Source organism: Macrobrachium nipponense, chromosome 1 (assembly GCF_015104395.2).
Source record: "Macrobrachium nipponense isolate FS-2020 chromosome 1, ASM1510439v2, whole genome shotgun sequence".
NCBI lineage: Eukaryota > Metazoa > Arthropoda > Malacostraca > Decapoda > Palaemonidae > Macrobrachium > Macrobrachium nipponense.
The window spans coordinates 133,322,521-133,343,840 of NC_087200.1; the positions used below are offsets into that span (position 1 = coordinate 133,322,521).

The following is a 21,320-nucleotide window of genomic DNA, read 5'->3' on the forward strand; positions in this document are numbered from 1 at the left end:
TTTTTTTCATAAATTCACCATAAATCGAAATATTGTGCTAGAGACTTCCAATTTGTTGTAAAATGAAGGTAAATGATTGAATATTACTAGAATATAAGAGTTTTTGCTTACAATTGCGTTTTTCGACCATTTCGGTAGATTCAAAGTAGACTGAAGGTTTGAAATTTTGGCACATCGTTATACTCTTATGTAACGGCTAATATAAAATGGTGCAAATAATTTCGGAGATGTGTCGCTGATGCTTTTTAGTGTGGGAAGAAAGAAATTTGCGCTTGCGCGCCTGGGTAACGATTGTAAACAAAACAACAGCTTGATCCGTGAACTCCCAGCATCCCTCATGGTGCGTGATTCAAAAGTTTTCGCCAAGTAGGCTTATAACTATTTTTCCACGAATTTAAAAAAAAACATTTTTGCGTGTCTGTTTCATACGTCAATTCGGCACCCAATAGACAATTTTCATCGATTTTTAATACGTCCAATAGGCGTTTAAGGGTTAAATTGCCTTGCTCCACCTTGCAATCAAGAACAGACCTTTTCAGTTTAAGAAAATATAATCAGTCTCTTAAACCAGCAGTAATAATTAATAGTGAAAGGAAAAGCAGTGACTTTAATGATGTTCTGTTGCTTGGATTATATACTGCTTATTCTGAATATTGTTTCATATGAATCTTACAACTTATATGATAAAGTATCCCTCGAATGGAGCACTTGATATTTTGTTTCTTTTAATCTTTGTAATGACTAACATTGTGAGGGACTAATAGTATCCCAATTTGACTTGTGATACAAAGAATTAATTTTACCAGGTAAGTGCTTTATCATGATCAGTTACAGAGAGTTTATTGTTTGGTGAAATAATGCTGGTATTTGAGATGGTAATCTGTTTTCACAGTACTGTGATTAAGACATATTGCTTGATTCAAGAAGACATATTTTTATAGGCCAGGAGTTGCACATTAACTGTTGATTAATAATTTCTGTCATATGGTCATCCCTTTTCTATTTAGTTCTGAGCACAGTTACAGTATTAAGAGTTTTCTCTACAGTGGTGTTATTAATTTTGGGTCAAATAACCAATTTAGTCAGTTTTTACACATATTGCTGTTTTTTGGGCTACTTGATTATTAACAGTGATCCTAAATATTTAGGACAGAAATCACTTGTAATTTATAAAGTAAAACATAACTCAACATCCTTCAGGCCAAAACTTACTTGTAAATCATACAAAAGTATAAAAAAAGTGTATTGGAACTAGGATTAATAGAGGCATAAAGAACGCCCCTGGAAATGTCTATACTGTACCTATAGTGTTCTTGATGTTTTTTTTTTATTTAACTCAATTACAGTAATTCTCAAAGCATGCTATTTTTCAGGTAATGACAGTTTATTGAATAAAAGGACTCCGAGAGATTCAGAGAAAACTAAACGAGGTTTTAAGATTAAAGGTATGACACTACACTTTTTGCTGCTTGTAATCTCAATTTACTTTGTATGATAACTTTATTGATTTTATACAGTACCGTTCTCATGGAATACAAACTGATGTACTTTACAAATTTGTTTTTTTAAAGTGTCATTGGCCCAGGCAAACTGTCAAACTCAAAGTTCTCCATTCCCAGTATAGCATTTGAGAATGCTGTTATTGAAGCTGTGTTTGTTTCTCTTTCACACTGTATGTGGTATGAAAGGTTCTTTGTAATAAATTTGCAGCCTCAGCTGGCCTGCTCTCTGCATTTTGATTTTCATCAATTCACTTTGGTCTCTTCCACTTAGTTGCCTAATTTCTCTAACTTTACCATGTTCCTATGTGAGGCCTATGTAGTCCAGAAATGTGGCTTTGGTCTTGTTAAACTAATTTATAGTTATGCTAATTCTTTGATGATGGTTATTCCAGTCATATAACATTAGTGTCGCATTCAGTTTTGTAATTATTGAAAGTTCTTTGGTTCTCAATGCTGCAAAATTGTGGAACAGCCTTTTAGGAAATACTGCACACTAGTTTTCTCCCTGGAACTGTATTTATTTTTATGTCTATGTTGATTTACTAATCTTTTGTAAAATTTTAATCTGGACATAACACTATTTTCTAGTCTATATTTATTAATTTTTTTTTTACATATGGTCACCTGCTGTGCAGAAAACATCATGAGTAAATTGTCTATTGTGCTTGCTTTGTATTAAAGTATATTCATGTCAGATAATAATAATGATAAGCATGACAGCTTGTATGATCTTACATTTTCTGTAAAACACTGTCACCTCTTGGTTGGTTAGAACAGGCTAAAGTAATCCATTTTGAGGTCTCGTTTGAATCAAGGAACTAAAATTCTTATTCATGATTGTCTTAAACTTTTAGCAGTCAGATGTGAAAAAAGTTACTATACTACTATGTATGTGTTATCACCATATGCCTTTCGAACCTTTTGGTAAATCTAAATGGCTCACAGAAATGAGAACAGTAATGTTGTTCATGTAATTAATATCATAAATCCAATCCACTGTAAATCCTAAAGCAAATCGGTCTGCACTTGGGAAAATGAAATTTTCTGATATTGATAATATCTAAAGAGGATGTGAATGTAGGTAAACAACTCTAGATGTTTTCTTTGAGTTACAAAAAGATTGGAATTCATGGAAAATCTCCATTTTTACATATAATTTTTGTTGAGATTAGATATTGATGAATTTTTGTCTTTCTTCTCTTGTCATGTTTCTTTCTAGATATTGATGAATTTTTGTCTTCTTCTCTGTCATGTCTCTTCTGGTCTGCATTCTTATTACTCCACATCAACTAATATTTGGAATAATGTAACTGCTTTTCTGCCTCATTCAACACATGGCCAAATCACCTGTATGTTTATTATCTTCAATAGATCTTATTTAACAGTAGCTTCCTCATCATGTGATCTTCCTAAATAATTCCATAAATTCAGTATTTTTCCTCAGATCCTCAAATATTTTGTTTTTACAATGCCAAGGCATTATAGAAAGTAAAGTAGAACTTTCTTATCAGGGATGCCTGCATAAGCGATTGAGCCAAGATAGTCGTAACACCCCTGCCTGGCAGTGTAGAAGTCCAGGATAAATCACTTTCCCTTAGAGGAGTGTTTCTTAAACTTTCTTGTGCAGAGGACCCCTTATATTAAAATTAATCATGTAGCAAACCCCTTATTATGATAATTTCCCTTTTGGGTTTAAAAGTGTTTTCAGGGTATAATATATAGTACTAAAATTGCTACTGAATTATTTATCAGTGCTTATCTTCAGCATAAATGTTTACATTTTACGTAAAATAACTTTCACATTATTAATTTTGTACATAAATTCCTGTGAACTTAACAGCAACACTTCCTTCTCACATCTTGAACCATACTTAATGCAACAAATGGTTTTGCTGATTCATTACTCTCAGAATATCTGGCCCGATCTGCTGAGCTTGAGTTGCATGTCGGGTTCGATATTGATTCGGTTGCGCTTCTTAGTTTTAAGATCAACCAGTGTAGAAAATCCAGTTTCACAGTTATATGTTGTTGGGAACAGCATCAAGTACCTCAAAGCAATTGCTGTAAGTCCAGGGTACTCTAGCTGGACTTGAGCCCAAAAATCAGCCAAACCTCTTTCAATGAATAATCTTAAGTGTCCCATTTGTTGCAGTCTTGACAAGATTATCAACCTCTTTTGATGATAAGTGGACTCTGTTTTTTTCTATCTCTTCTTTATCTCTAACAAATGGACTTCTAATGCACTGAAGCGTGGGTCTGGAATTTAGGACGTTTAGGCTACAAATGTTTTTGGGCCACGTTTTGGACTAAAATTTAAGCGATACCGACAGCCAAATTATCCTGCGAACCCCTTAGAACATTCCATGGACTCCTGGGGGTCCACGGACCATACTTTAAGAAACACTACCTTATAGGGTACAGACACTTCAGATGGGGTTGGGTGGACCCTATCAGGGTCCCCTCAATACATGACTGCTGCATGGGAAAGGCAAGATTCTCATTTGAAGTATCTTTCTCATGCAAAGCAGAAAACTGTTTTCTAGATTTTCTGGATTCAGGAGGGAAATTTCAGTGTCTGTATCCACTTCATGTCGGGTATCAGTGACCTGTCTCTCTAGGAGAGATACTTCATCTCCATCAGAGGAGTTGAAATAGTTCATACACTCCACTACTTTTGGAGTATGGCCAAAATGTGAATTCTGCTCAGGAAGGGATGGAAGTACACTGCTATAGTTCTGCTGGAATGATGTGCAGTAGCCGCCTCATCCTGTATTCCAATTGAAGTCTATAACTTATACAGACAGCTTAAAAAAATAAGCTCAATCATCATTTAAGCTTGCTACCAAAAGCATGTAATATATTTCACATGTCCAGCCAGCAACCAAATTCTCCTTTACTCTTTCAGGAGCTGACTTATGACAGGTAGTTATGAGCCATTTCCACAAACAAAAAGTAGACTTGAGCAATTAGCTGTGGCTCAGGTAAATTGTAGGTCCTGCACAATAGTAACCCAGTAGGGTAAAAAGAACAAGTGTTCAATAAAAACTATGTAGTGCTAGCTACCCATGTTACTGTATAGGCCTGAATTAATTTGAGGACGAACAGCTGCTTCCAAAAATAGGTTTTGTGTATGCCAAAACCTGTTTTTCACAGTAAGTTTTTATATAAACCCATTCATTATAAGATAACCATTCACTGTGTGGAATACACTTAAATGCACAAAGCAAAACATTTAATTAGAGAAACAAAAAGTACTGCACATGGTAGGCCAACTCCCTCATTTGTACGAGAAGCTGCAACTTCTCATTCAGATGTGTCAGACTCCAACAAGGAGATAGGTGAGGGGAGAGGGCACTTGAAGTATATGGTAAATGGATTTGTATATAAAACTTGTGTTATTGTGACAACAGTTTCTTAATACAAACCATGAATCTTAAAATAGTCTGAATTGCTACTTAGTAGGGAGGATAATGTAGATGGTCTAAGGGGAAGAGAGTTGCCATTTGTCTATTCCTAAATCTTGGATATTGAGTAGGCACTGATAGACCCATTGAAGAGCAACTGTGAGAAGCAGTTGTAATTGAAGAATTTCCAGCTGGTGGGGGTTTCTATTAGCAATGGGTTTGGAATGAAGAAAAACCCAATGATGGCCACTCACTAAGTAACAGAGGCAAAAAGATGGTTACTCCAGGTAAAAACACTTACTTATGCCATGAGGATGATGAGAGATCCAACCCCTGATCTGGGAGAAAAAGATTTGCTACAACTTTGGGTTCTAACAAATAAACTTTTCAAGTGGCAGCACAAAGATAAAACTTAGCAAAGTACTTTGTTTTCATAAGGTAGGGAAGAATTCTGTTAGGATTGGAACAAATGTTTTGAAAAAGTGCTGAGCCACAAATTATGAACAGGAGGCAGTAGCCAGTGCAATGATCTCCACCACTGTTCATGTGACCAGGGTATGCAAGTCTGTGCACAGTCAACAAAGGTGTAACAAATGTGAGTCCTGAATAAATGACAACATAATGGTGCTCCATGATTTACCTCCCCTACTACGTAGCACAAGCATATCGATACATAGTAAAAATGGAAATGTAAATAGAGAAAATGGGAATGTAAATCCCAAGCAAAATCATGACCTTTTTTTTTTTTTTTTTTTTTTTTTTTTTTTTTTTTATCCTGAAAAGGTTTAAAAGGGGTTGATAGCATTTTAAGTTAAAAAATGGCTCCTTAACATTCTTCTTGTTAGATAGTTCTCATTGACAGTGATTTCTTTTAGCTGCACTGAAAATTACTGCCTTGCCTGCAACCTCAGTTTTGTGAAAGTATGTTTGTTAAAATGATTAAACCAACTGCTATGATGGTTTTACCTGCACCTTTCATTGTGTATTTTTGTTTTTTTGTTTTTCATGTTATACTGGCAGCATCCTTCATGATGGTGGTCATGGTAAACAATATGATAGCAAGTTATGGAAGATAAACTTTGGGATATTTCATACTTTCGTTTTCTTGGTTTCATAAGAAATCACCATTTTTTAAAGGAAAGCTCTCTTTCCCTAATAATGGCTGTTTTTCCAGTGATCTTGTTAACTTTAAATGAAGTAGATGCTGTAAGCAAGTAAAGTGGTAACAAACTAAGACAGTAAGGTGTATGGTTATAGATGCAGAGATGTTTGGGCTGGCTGAATAGTTGCATGTTACAGTGTTACATAGTGTCTTGCACTCTGATGTTATGTATTTCATCCTCGCTCCGTAGTATTATAAAAGACTTTTGCGGGTGTCAGGATTTTCTTTTACATAAGTATAACAATAAGTATATAGTGGCTTGATCATGTAAATTTCCCAACTAAAGTTCAAAGCCTCTAGCCAGCATTTTGAAAGATGAGAATTGATACATTGTTATACATGGTGTTGTGATGGTTTGTATATTGTAAAATATTGGAAGATTTCATTTTACATAGCATTTATTTATTGCACTTTTTCCTGCAAAATTCAGCATGTGTAAATTGTAAAATTTTAAATTTTTTGTATTTAATGTGTCAGCCCTCAGGATTGCAGAATTTCACTGAATTTCAGTTTGGGTTTTTGTTAGAAATATATATTTGATGTTGATGATCATTTTTGGGCTCTTTCTTAATTTCATTACTTACTTTCAAGTGGCTTAAGCTTGTTCTTTCATGGACAGTAAAATTTTTTGGCAAATATTACCTCATTTTATTATAAGTTCACAACTAAAGTGTATAAGGGTTTGTGTTCCCAAGTACCAAACAGTATGTTATTAATTTTCAGAAGAAATAGAAGATGAGGAAGAGACTGATGAAAGTAATGAAGACGACGAATTAATTGGTGATAAGCCCACACAGAAACCAATTAAAAAGCCAACAAAGGAGAATGTTTCATCAAAAAGATTACCCGGTAAGTTGTCCACTCAGGAATTGTTGAGGATGAAGACGCAGACTTCGGGCAACATATCTTCCTCAAGAGCAAGAGTCACAAACTTAACCTCCATCTCTGCCAAGAAGGAAAAAAATGCATCTCGTCTGACCATCAGGAAAGGAAAAATTTATACAACCCAAGTTTCAACTGCCAAAGACAGACTTCACTCTAAAACTGTTCTTCAGGAGAAAAGTCAAGCCAGAAAAGCTGTTCAACCAAAGGACAGGGTATTATCTGTAAAAAAGCGTAAAAGAGAACCAGAAAGTTTCCCCACTGCTAATAAAAAGTTCATTAAAACGAAGGACCCATCAAAATTATTTGAGAGAGCAAAAAGATCCGCAAATGAAACTAAAGCCAGCCTTAAAGAAAATGCATACAAAGTAGAAAAAAAAGAAATTGAAAAAGTTTTGCAAGTCAACAAAGAAGTTATGACACAGTTACTAAACTTTGGAGCAGAAGTTGCAGAAGCAATGGCTTGCAATAATGAATCAATATTTAGTTTCAGTACTAAAGATAATCCTCTCCAGTCATTTAAGATTGACAAACAAGATGATTTTAGTGATGAGGAGGTTGTTAAGATTATCAAATGGTTTGAGGAAGAGGAAGAACAAAGAAGAGCTTATAGAAAACGAATACTAGAAGCATTAAGGGCTTCACATGAAACGAATATGTCACTCTACACTCAAATGTTGAAAATGTTACAGTCAGTTACAGCATGCTGATTAGTGTATATTTGATATGTAGTTTGTAGTGTAAGAATATTATCCTTATGTTTTCTCTTAAGAAATTATTTTACAATTATTTTATTTTTTCAATAAAAGTCATACATATAGAGAATACTTTAATGGAATTAACATTTGCTTTAAAGATGTGATTGGTTATATTGATCATGAGGGATGATCTTACTACCAATTTCAGATAATAGCTGTGTAGGTATTTGAATTTAAATTACAATCAATAAATAAAGATGTCATGAAAGATATGGTTTTGATTGATTACAAACTAGCATTGTAGCAGGGAAGAACATGGCTATCAATGTACATACTATACTGCAATTTTTGTAACTTGAGTCAAATTTTTTCAAAGTATGAGGAGAAACATGGCTATTGTTTCAAAGTATTAGTCGTCTTGTATTTTTCCTTGAACAGGAAAGCATTGGCTGGTTACATACACAATTATAGTATTGTTACGTCTCATTATCCCACTTTCAGTGGGTTACTGGTTAGTATAATTCCTATTTTCAGTTTGATCCATCTACAAGTACAAAATTAAGTCATTAGAAAGTTATGATTTGATTGCTTTTTTCTTGCTTGTTCATTAATGATCAACAAAAGTTATACTAACTGGTGCAATAAAGGGTTAAACTTGCTATTTGGACATGCTGCTTATATAAGTGAAGTTCAGAACTATTATAAGTTTTCAAAATAAATTTTATATTTTCATGTTAATACCAGTTATTGTGCTAAGCGCTAATGACTAAGGTATCAAAGTAGGTTTATATGACCAGTTACTGATATGTATGCTGTTTTTTGTTGATGAGTGTAAATTTTTTTCCCTCAAGTAAGAGAGCTCATTTACTTGACATGTCCCTCTGTTTACACTCTGAAGCCACTTTGGTGATCATTTTGCATTTGATTGAAATAAAGACTCTCAGTTCTGAGAATCTAGTATTCTTTCATTAAATTGAATGACATTCAGAACTTAAAGAATTAGAACCTCTCTTAATGTTTGTGTAATGTTTTGTAAATATGTAAGTGTAAAAATATAATAATGAAGTAGTCTTTTTAATATTGTTATGTTATATATTCTTGGTTTTTCTAGTTATTCTGTTGAATTATCTCTACCTTCTTCATGACTTTAATGCAATGCACTGCTTGGAAAAATGTGTTGTACTACTAAGGGGAGAAGGTTCACTGTAATATGTATGAAGAAGAAAAAGAATGATGTAAATTTATTAATCTTGGTGGACATTTGATATTATGGAAGAAGTTCCCACAGAATAGAACTATAGTAAAAGAATTTCATATTACTAAATGAAGGTAAACAACTGAGTACTGTATGTGTAATAAATTATGATGCCCTTACCATACTAAAGTAGTTTAACAAGACCATTGACTAACACCTCTAAACTCTAAGAGGGCTCATTTGTAGTCTTGTCCTCAACTGAAAGGTGAAGCAAGGAAAATGTTTAAGGAATCAAAATGCACAAACAGACTGAAGGGAGCAGATAAAACTCAAAAGTGGAAAATAATTGAATAAGTAATCTAAAAATTAATTTGAAAAGATTTTTGCGCTTCTCCCTTGGGAACTAAATTTTTTCATGGAATATATTGTGCATCAGTAATTCATCTAACATTATTGTGTAAGAAAACTTATGCATTCACTCTAAGATGATCCAGTTTTTGGCTCAAAGCAAGAATTATGCAAAATGCCCCCAAAGATGTGGAATGTCATAGTTTGAGACCTCGTTATTTGGTCACTACCAAGCATAAGGGAAAATCTGCCCCCTATTCTTAAGTTTTCATAAGAAAAACACTCCTCAGTCTCCTTACTGTCAACAGATGAGGATTTTATTTGTTTGGTCATAGCTTGATCAGTCAGTGTACCCATTTTGTGTAAGATTACAAAACAGAATCATTAGTAAATTTACCTTGTAACTCCAACTTTATTTGATATTTTTAAAATTATAAATACTAGCAGAATTTAATTATATGCAAGTATGTATGTAGATTTTTTAAGATCCCACCCCCTCATTTTGGGACCACCTTGACGTGGTGAGGGGGCTCTGAAACCTCGGGAATTTCTTCCTAGGTTCAAACCTAAGAATCCCATATAACATTACATAGTTTTGGGTTAATATTTGTGGATTTTTCCACTTTTGGCAAAAATTTTCTATATCTAATAAATAAGAAAACATATTATAGATTGGATTGAAGTTGAATCCTAAGCTAAATTGTGAGAACTGTGGTAGAACCATCATCTCTACCCAACAATATTCGGACCTGGTTTACCAGGCGGAACTAAATTTTAAGATTGAAACACCCGTCAGGGCCCATAGAAATTCTACAAAAAAGTAAATACCAATCAGAAGATTCAAACATTACAACAATGGAACCAACCATATGTTACAGAGAAAAGAAGCAAATCTGATCACAGATAACCCACATCAGGCAGGGTTCAGAAGGAAATAAAAATGATCGTCTTAACCCAACACAGGAGCATTTTGATCATCTTTTTGGACCAGATAAGTGGTCGAGATTTCTAGTACTTAAAACTGAAAATAAAATAACAACAGCAATACTAGAAAACAAATTATTGAACATATGTCCAACACAAGAAATGGAATGCCAATATATAAAAGAAAATGAATGGTTACTTTAACTAACTGCCAAAAAACAATCCATCACCTTTTTAAATATAAAAGAAATAAATGGCACGAAAATATCAGTAATAAGTCATGAAACATTAAAATATGTACAGGGCAAAGTCATTGTAACCAATATTGAAGAAGGACTACCCTCAAAACACTTGATATTTGACTCCCTTAAATTAAGATACATCAATATACATAATTTAGAAATACTCTCCAAGTAGGAAAGATAAATATAAACAAATTATTGTAAAAATAAAATATACAGGCTAAGATATCCCATTCAAAATCAAAATTCTAGGACAAAATAGAGAAGTGCATCTATTTATACCAAAACCACTTCAGTTCAAAGTATGGAAATAAAAATGCCATAATAAAGCAGTATGCTTTACTAATTGGAAATGTAAATCCCCAAAATGCATTAACTGGACAATCCCATCACGCTAAATCTAAGGAATGCTCCTTTTATCAATACAACACAGAGCTCCAGTTGTTAAAAATAGAACAGGAATGTCAGTCAAAGAAGCTAGACTCAAGCTTTCGCAAATACAACGAAAAATCTAAATATCAATGCCATTAATAACAAACAACAAGATAATATAAGCGTGCGAACTAATTCTCAATAATATCAATAATACTGAACCCCAAAACAAGCATGGTGGTATATCCACCAGTACCACTACTAACATTGAGATTCGGATAGCCATGGAAAAGAACTTCCAGTGGAAGAGGACTCAAATAATAATAATAATAATAATAATCGAACTGACAAAGAAAACAATACTGGAACGAACCCCATGGAAGGGAAAAAATTAAATTTTGAAAATTACATCAATCCAAAGAAACTCCAACTACAGCAGGTGAACATTTTAAAAACTATATTGTAGTACTAACGTGAGATACGTGTATTTCTGGTGATAGAAGTTCACTCTAGACGTGGTTCGGAAATCATGTAAAGCCGTTGGTCCCGTTGCTGAATAACCACTGGTTCCATCATTCCATGCAACGTAAAAACACCATAGAAACAAAACACTCATCATAAGTGGAAATACACAATTACCCTCAATCCCAATCATACGGCCGACATCTGGACGGTGAAGAATCAATGAATCGATACAATTCCCAATAGATAATACATATAACTATTACACCCCAACTATCCACATGACCCAAATATTCCACTAATAACAATAAAGCAAATAACCCCTCAAACCAATATTCCTTACCACTACAGAAAAGGCCCAATAGAATTACAAAACCAGAAATTTCTAAATCTAGAAGATAAAATACTAATGAACCAAAAACTAACATCACCAAACATGCTTCGTCTTGTGCTTGTGGTGGCAATGAGTCCTTCATAGGTAAACATATAACCAACTAACCACCAAGACAGAGGACACAATACGAAATTGTATAGACAATTTTATTAAATTAAGGAAGTGCCCTTTAACACAAACAATGAATTATGTTCTGAATCATTAAAATACAAAAAAGGAAATTATAATTTAAAAAAATATAATTATTAAAATCGAACAACTGCTGAATCTAATAACCAATATACAAATACAACAATCAAAATCCCACAAATCAATTCAAATGCATATAAACTTCGAGACAAATAAAAACCCCACAAGCATTCTCAGTACAAAATTGCTTGTTATTCATCAACTGGTGATGGAAAACTAGGCACAGCCATACATGTTCATAATAGTATCACCTATGAACTTTTAAACGTACCATCACAAGCATATTAGGTAAGAGCTATCAAATTTTTTATGCCAGATAAAAAATATGATCACAATTTGTAACATACAACCAACCAAATTTCAATTCGAATTTCAGTGATCTACCAGCATTAAATAATAATCTACATGAACCCCTACTTATAGGAGATTTTAACGCTCATAGTCCCTTATAGTTCAGTCTTCCCGTTTTGTGACTTATGGAATCTCACAGATGCCATGTTCACAATTTGTTTGATAATAATGATCAATTTTACGAGAACAGAGGAAATACTGCACTTTCTTGTACGAATCAATGTTTTTAGCTTCTTGAGTTACTTTTACTAGTTACCCTGTAACTATGAAAGTAAGCGGAATTTTGACGAAATATTTCGTATACGCATTCCCCATTGCCATACGAAGCTCCATGAATTTTTTTAATGTTTTTCGTTTTTCGCCCTATATTGACCGGCCGGTGCCCTTTAAGCAAACACCTATTAAGTCGAAATCTTAGCAGACTTAAGACACAGCTCAAAGCCCTCATTAAATTGTCCAACCATACAAACATTCTAAACAAGAGTGGTCAGCAACATAACAATCAATAATGATAGTAAACCATTATATAACAAATATAATGCCAAATTTCGAAAACTTGTAATATTGAGAAAATATTATCATGGAAAGATTATGTATCAAGCATGTCAACAAATACATCTATGAAAGATATTTGGCAAAAAAAAAATAATAAGGAAAATCAACGGAAAATATATGACAACCAAGAAGTGCAATAAACCAAAATGGGAAATTACGTATATCATGACCCATATGAAATCTCGAACATAATAGGGAAACACTTTGAAAACATAAGTGCCTACTCCAATCTAAATGAGATTTTCAAAATATAAGGCACAAAGAAAAAATACCATACTCACTTTTGAAACTATTGAAGATCTAGAACATAATTATGCATTTAATATGGATGAATTAAACAATGCTCTAGATTCCTGTCATCCATCGGCCCCATTCCATGATAAAATATCATTTGAAATGATACAAAGACTAGCCCCCATTGCCAAATCATACTTACTAAAATTCTGTAACACCATCTGGATGAAATGTTGTTTTCCAGATAAATGGAAACATGCTGTTTATCCCAATAAACAAACCTGGGAACGATTCAAGTAATCCATCCAATTATAGACCTAGTATATTTTTGACAAGCTGTCTATGTAAAGTACTAAAAAAAAAATGGTTAAATCACGACTAACTTGATGTCATAACTAGACATTCAATTCTGACACCAACGCAATCAGGATCTATAGCTGGTCGCTGCCTCAGTGACGTGGTTGGTTTGGTGTTTGCTTCTCACCTCGGTGGTCGCGGGTTCGATTCCCGGCCATTCCATTGAGGAGTGAGAGATGTGTATTTCTGGTGATAGAAGTTTACTCTCGACGTGGTTCGGAAGTCACGTAAAGCCGTTGGTCCCGTTGTTGAATAACCACTGGTTCCATGCAACGTAAAAACACCATACAAACAAACAATAGCTGGTCGATCAACACTTGATCCACACCTGTCGAGAAGATCATATCAAAAAAGGATTTGATTAGAAAAAATTAACAGTGGCAATATTTTTTTTACGTAGAAAAAGCATATGATGCAACACGGGGAGACAATATCATACAAAAACTTCACTCTGAAGGAATAAGAAGCCATTTACCAATTTTTATTAACAGTTTTCTATCAGATAGAACTTTCCAAATTCGAATAGAAAGTCCTATTCTTATTCAAATGTTTATGAATTGGAAGAAGGAATCCCCCAAGGAAGTGTCATTAGCTGTACTCTATTTGCTTTAGCAAATCAATGATATTACAATAAATTTACCAAAAGGAGTTAAAAACAGCTTGTATGTTGATGATTTTGCCATATATTATACAAATAACACTAAGACGTGCCCAAAGAATCCTCAATACAGCCATCACAAATTTTGCCAACTGGGCAAATTAAGTAGGTTTCCAATTCTCAAAAGATAAAACAAATGCAACAATTTTCTATAAAGATAAAAGATGGTTAAAACACCAAATAATTAAGCTATATCTTTATAATACCGAAATTAAATTCTGCACAAATGTTAAATACCTAGGAATAGTGTTTGATCAGCACCTGAACTGGAAAGTACACCTCAAATATATTAAAGCAAAAGGCATCAAAGCCCTTGCCATATTGAAAAAACTATCACATACCAGATGGGGAACTGGACGTAACACCAAGCTAATGTTATACAAAGCAACAGTACTATCTATAATTAGATTATTGTTGCCCAATATATTCATCTACCTCAGAAGCTACATTAAAAACACTAGATGCATTGCATCATGAAGGAATATGTTTGCGCACGGGAGCATTTCGATCATCCCCTGTTAGTAGAAGCAGGTATATTACCCTAAGAACATCATCGCAACTTGATAACTATGCGTAGGGGCCTTTCTCTTCAAGCAGGAACAACTCCCGCTGCTACCTGCTTTCTGAATTATCATCAAAGATTTGAAAACCATAATGCTAACTCTTTCCCACAAATAACCAGATATTTAATGAATTCACATAATATTACACCAATTTTCATCCAACTGGAACTCTCACCACCCTGGACTTTGAAACAAGTAAAATATGTACTGCTCTATCATATTTTCTAAAAAGAGATATGGCAAACACAGATATGTAACGCCAACATGCGTTGGAGCACATCAAAAGAAAGGGAGATAAACTTTTGATCTATACAGATGGATCAAAAAAATAACACTGGAGTGGGGGCATCAGCATTCTCAAAAGATAAATTAGTTAAAATAAGTCTTCCCCAATATCATCAGTATACACTGCAGAACTCACAGCCATACGAAGAGCACTGGACATAATATCTGAGAGAAGAGTAATTCCCACTATAATTTTCAGTGACTCAGGAAGTGCCATAGATGCTACGAGTATAAACAAGTACAAGTCTCCTAAGCCCCTTGTACAAGAAATCCAAATAAAAATACATCAACTTATTCAGTCAGGACTATTAATAAAAATATGTTTGATTCCGGCACATGTTGGAATTGAAGGAAACAAAAGAGCAGAGACAGCTGCCAAATTAGCCTGCACTATTCCATCAACGATGACACATGGCCCAGTGTCTGTCAGACTGGGTAACCTCTATCAAGGCTTTAATATATCAAAACTGGCAAACAGATTGGACATCAGTGCCATCTATAAACAAACTGAGAACTATAAAAAAGTGAAGTTCATTCATGGATGTGTCATCATCTCAAACAGAAAGAGCTAAAGAAGTTATATTTCACATGGTCATTTGATGTCAAATCCACATTCAGGCCCAATGAAATGTAGTGGATGCCAAACACCAATGACTGTCCACACTTATTAGTTGATTGTTCAATTTGGAATCATCAAAGAATCTTATATTTTCGAAACCCAACATTAAAAGGCATTCTTGCTGAAGGCAAAGATTTCTTATTTAATAAAATCACGTTCCTAAGTAAAACCGGTTGTCTAAATAAAGCCTAATTTATTTTTTCAGGATTAATTCCTGAAAACCAGCCCAAGAAGAGTCTTTATTAGGTTCAGAGGTCTGGATAAACCAATCCTTTATAATAATAACAATAATTTTAAGATCCCTGATACGTATACGACCTTACAAGCTAGAGAAATATCCTAGAAACCTTTTCTTAACTTGAAAATCAACTGAAGCAAATGCTCTATCTTAATTTGTTTGATTGAGCTGCCCGACTGTCATCACGGTTTCTTGCGTGTGCAAACAGCCTGCAAACTCCGTAAATAGCTTCATTGCAATTCAAACTTTAGGCAGAAGTACCGTAAACTGATTAGTATATGGCCATTCATATCTTATGACCTTTGGCTTAATCAATGTCAAAAAGTTAAGCAGACCCTAATTAAAAACTAATGTGACTTTCAGCTTTGTTCAAGGTCACGAGTTTAAATAAATTAAAAAGTGGCAAGAGTTATTGATAGCAAGACACCCTTGATATGAATCCATCTCAGTAGCAATATGAAGTTTAATTGACCTGGGAAGACATAGGGCTTCATTCATATACAGGCCCTTTTAAGAAGTATTTAAGATAAGATCGTCTAGTTTTGAACAATAAAAGTTGGTAGCGTGGATGAAGGGAGACACTGCAAAAATACATCCTCTGAAGAATTCCAAGTCAAGCTTTTAAAAGCAGAAGTTATGTTTCTTAGGAAGCAGTCCTTCCTGCCTTGATTAGGCTCAGAGGTCTGGATAAACTAATCCTTTATAATCTAGTATAATAATAATAATAATAATAATAATAATAATAAGGAAACAGTCCTACCCCAGGATGATAACATACTGGAGAGTGTTATGAAAATCATCCAAAGTAAGATGTAATTGGGAGTAATACAGAAATTCCTGTAGGGGGGTAGTGCCATCAGTGCACCTCATGTGGTGCACAGTAGGCATTACTTAAGGTTCTTTGGAGCGTGCCCTCAACCCAAGCTGCAACTCTTTCCTTTCCTTTTACTGTACCTCCGTTCATATTCTCTTTCTTCCATCTTACTTTCCACCCTCTCCTAAAGGCCCGTCCACACAGTCGAGCTGTGCTCGACGAACTCTGCTCGATGTGACGTCAGAAGCGGAGAAACAGTGGACATGGTTCTGACTTTTCCCGCTTCTGACATCGAGGAAAGTTCGTCGGGCAAAACTCGACCGTGTGGACGGGGCTTAACAAATGATCCATAGTACAACTGCTAGGTTTTCCTCCTGCCCTCCTGTAACATCTCTCAGACCTTTTACTGTCAATTTCAGTTTCAGAGCTGAATGACCTTGTAGGTCCCAGTGCTTGGCCTTTGGCCTAAATTCTATATTCAATTCAATTCAATTCAATACAGAAGCAAAACAGCACAAGAACTTTGCACACAGGTAAGAACTGAATAGTGTAAAGATGTATTGTCATCCAGCGTATCTTGTTTCAGTGATGGGAAGATGAAACAACCAAAAATGGTGCAAAAGTCATATTGTTGAAGCATAATTTACCTTAAGCAGAAGGTAGGAAAACATGGAAGCTTCTAACAGCAGTCTTCCTATGACAGCAATCGTCTTCTGGAAAAATAATTACCTCTGTATAGGTTGGTCATATTCCACACTTCACCAGACAAGAAATCCTATGAGGCTGCTTCCTGCAGTATCTCTTAGTCTAATCCTTCTTGACTTTGCATTTGTTTGCATGTTAATATGAGTCATAGTTAGTCGAGGCTAATGAGATCTGAGAACAAAAGAAAACCATTTTGTCATTAACGGGGAGGTAGGAGTGACCCTTTAGGATTGCCATTTGCTCATTGGTTTTACTCATTAGTGCATAAACTGGAGAATAATGAATGTATACAGGCAGGCAGCTGATTTTGTTTTTTCAGAAAAAAATATTTGATTTAAAGAAGGCCAAGCAATATATGTAGCCCAGGAGAGAAAAGAATCTATCATATGACATGCTAGTACCGTTGAACTGGAGAATATGGGGGATATTCTCCAGTTCAACGGTACTTGCATGCATGGAAGAACTTCCTAGCATGTCATATGATAGATTTTTTTCTCTCCTGGGCTACATATATTGCTTGGCCTTCTGCAAATCAAATTTTTTCTGAAAAAAATGTCTTGATAGTTGCTTGCCATTGAAGTGATTAGCTGAAACCAAGATCCGGTTTCTTGCAGGTGATATGGAGCGAACTTATATTTTTCTGAATTTTGAGAATAATTGTTACTGGGTGGAGCAAATGGCATCCTATTCTGCTTCTTTTCCGTACAGATGGTTCTGCTCCCACCAACTGGAAGTGTGGGATAAGGAAGGTGAGGAAATTATTGTGTTTTTCTTACTAAATAGAAATCTATGTACTACAAAGAAGGTGGAAACTAACTGATATGCATAAAATTAAAGACCCTTTTTGTTATTAATGAAACCCTCATGAGCAAGGGAGTTGTTTTCCATTAAGTGGGCTGTTTTCAGGTAAAGAGCTCTAGTAACTATTTGAAATTTAGTACTAGTACTTACCCTTTCTCTTATCAAGGAATCGTCTCATTTTTTATCACTGGGTGGGCGGTGAAGGCGTTCATGATTTTTTCCCTTTTTAACCACACCTACATATTCCTATTATTATAATCCAAGGATCAACTGATTTTTTGTTCATGATACAAATACTTTTTCATTTGCTTGGTGCTGATTTTATTCCCACTTCCTACTCTCTAACAATCATGTTTCCTTGACCTTATCCTGGAATCTTACACAATGATAATCTTTTTAACTTTCCCTTTTTATCCCCAGCGTATTTTACATCCATTTCTTCCTTTAATACTCTCCACTTCATTTTCAGTCTTCTCACCTTTCGTAATTACCCATACACTCACATTTAGACCACGTCCTCTTCAACTTGCACATCTATCTGAATTTTTTGCTTCAATTAAGTAATAATTAAATTTACCTCTGGTTACGTCAATCAACTTGCTCAGCCGTCTGCAGCAGGCTTCCTACGTTCATTCTTTTGTCAGTAAGCGCCAAAACAACTGAAAATCTGCTGAAATAGTTGTCTCATAACCTACAAAACAAAATGCCAACCCAGAACTTACTCATGGGCCTGCTAATGCTATTTTGTCGCTAACTTTGCCATTGTATCATTATAAATACTAATGGGTATTCTTCTTTGGCAACCGTGTATTTCTAATTATCAAGCTACTTTCCAAACCCATTTTTACAAAACTCCTTTCATTCTCATTTAATCAAGGAACTCTGTAGCAATGCCATCTTTTTCTCCTTTGCATCTCGGTCACCTAACACAACCACGTTCCCAAATTCTCCAATTTCAACCAGACACAGATTCTGATTCTCCAAATTGTATCAAATTATTCTTTTTGCACTTTTCATGTTTTCTTGGCTATATACATTCACTATCATTACCTTGTGATCTGCAAAATTTAATTTTATGTAAAAACTTCTAACGAACATTTTTACTGCTTCACCCGTCCTTAGATTCATTCAGACACGACAAGTGCAATCCTTTCTCTAGATCTACATCTTTCAGCTATCTTAGCACAATCTCTCTCTCTCTCTCTCTCTCTCTCTCTCTCTCTCTCTCTCTCTCTCTCTCTCTCTCTCTCTCTCTTCCCGCTTCTGGACACGTTACCCTTTCATTTTTGTATTACGAAAGCGGCAAAACTTCCATCTTTCTGTCGTGAATTAAATCATCTACCACACATTTCTATATTCACTACACGTACAACCCAAGAGTTAGAATCTTGTTTTATTTTGTTAATTTATTTTGTCTCATAAATTTCCATCTACAGTTCAGGATCATATTTTCCCACTAAGGGATCCAGAATCCTGCACTGGTTTGAGATACCTTGTTACTTGCACATCTTAGGGGAGCGGTATCCAGGCAGTGTCACTACCACTGCAGTAGCAGTCCTTCTTATTAAATGAGCTTGCCTGATGTATATGGTTGCTTTACTCTTAGAGAAAATCGGTTCATCTACCATATAAGGGCATCCTTTATTCTCAAAGTGTTTCATAATCATAAACTACGCTTACTCTGTACTAGGATTTTGTGCATTAGAATTGCAAACATTCCAGCTTAATAGCTTCAACTTACATTCAGCACCTATATTCCGACGTTGGCCTCCATTAAAAATTCGAATATTTTAGTACTTTGCACATACCCTGCTACCTATTCTGTGACTTTTCTCTTATCCCAACATTAATGACACTGATGCAGGATTAACTATCAGGATAGCCAAATTTGCAGATGACACCAAACTATGAGTAAATGCAGCAGGCCCAGATACAGTGGAAAGTTTCAGAAATGATCTAAGGAAAATAGGAGAGTGGTCAAAAATATGGTAAATACCTTTTAACCTGGATAAATGTAGTGTTACGAATAGGAGAAAACAGCCCTCATGCCAACTACATGCTGTTTGGGAATGACATAAATAGTGTAGAACAAGAAGAGGACCTTAGAGTTATTACCAAGGACTTAAAATCCACAAATCGGTGCAAAAAAAGCTGAAAAGAAGGAGCAGAAACTAGTGGGATACATAAAGAGGCAGTTCAGATACAGAAATAAGGAAACGGTGCTGCAGCTCTACACATCAGTACTTTGACCACATCTTTAATATACAGTACAGTTTTGGTCACTAACACTAAGAAAGGGCATAAATAGACTAGAAGGGGTACAAGCAAGAGCCACAAATTTAATTCCATCCATCAGGCAAATAGGTTACCAAAGACGACTAGAGAGCCTGAACATGTATGACTTAGAAACACGATAGTTGCGAGGGCAACTAATAGAGACATTCAAAATACTGAAAGGCTATGCAAAAGTAGACAGTAACCTATTTACGTCAAACGAAAACGAGACAAGAAATAATAGGTGGAAACTAGAACTGAAGAGATACACCACATCGCATGATGGGAACTTCACATACAAGATATGTGACACATGGAATAAACTGCCACCAGAAGTTGTAAACAGCAGCAGTGTAGAATAGTCTAAAAGAAAGCTAGACAAAATCATTAGAACACTGTGAATGAAGAGGTAAAACCTGCTCCTAGAGAAAAGTGAGCACATGATGTCTCCTTGGATGGACTAAGTCTTTGAGACATCCTAATCCTTATGACTTGTAATTCAGTACATACATACATATATATGTGTTTATACATATATGAATATTAATATATATATATAATGTATGTATATATGTAAAAATCCTAAGTACCCCCTATCCCACCCCCCCGGAATTATTTCTAGATCCGCCACTGCTTTAGTCTGTTGTCTTCTCTTGCAGACACACTCAAGCGCTTTTACTGATTCAGCAATTTCTCCTGAATGTCGCTAATCAGTGAATCAGTGCTGTATCCACGAAGGAAAGAGAAATGACGGAGTTCTACTGTACAAGGCCTTTCGACATCTTGCCTTTTACTGAGCAAGTAAAGGACAAGTCGAAAGGCTTTGCAGAACTCTGCCCTTCCTCATTCTTTCGTGGAATTTGTCTTTATTCATATATTCATCACGTTCGATTTTTGTTCGTGATTCAGTTATATATATATATATATATATATTATATATATATCTATATATATATAATATATATATATATATATAGTAATATATATATAATATATTATATATATATATATCTATAATAATATATATATTATACTGAATATATATATATATATATATATATATTATATATATATGTGTGTGTGTGTGTGTGT

General features: G+C 34.7%; 1 protein-coding gene across 14 annotated transcripts in view; it reads left to right on the forward strand.

Moving 5' to 3' along the window:
* LOC135219652 (nucleolar protein dao-5-like) overlaps positions 1 to 8,743 on the forward strand; it is a 126,588-nt gene extending 117,845 nt beyond the window's left edge. For all 14 annotated transcript variants that reach the window (XM_064256584.1, XM_064256586.1, XM_064256592.1 and 11 more), the window contains 2 exons: positions 1,374 to 1,445; positions 6,792 to 8,743. In XM_064256584.1, coding sequence (XP_064112654.1) covers positions 1,374 to 1,445; positions 6,792 to 7,660 — 941 coding nt within the window. In that variant the 3' untranslated portion in view covers positions 7,661 to 8,743. The remainder of the gene's footprint in view (positions 1 to 1,373; positions 1,446 to 6,791) is intronic.
* Positions 8,744 to 21,320: the final 12,577 nt, after the last annotated feature.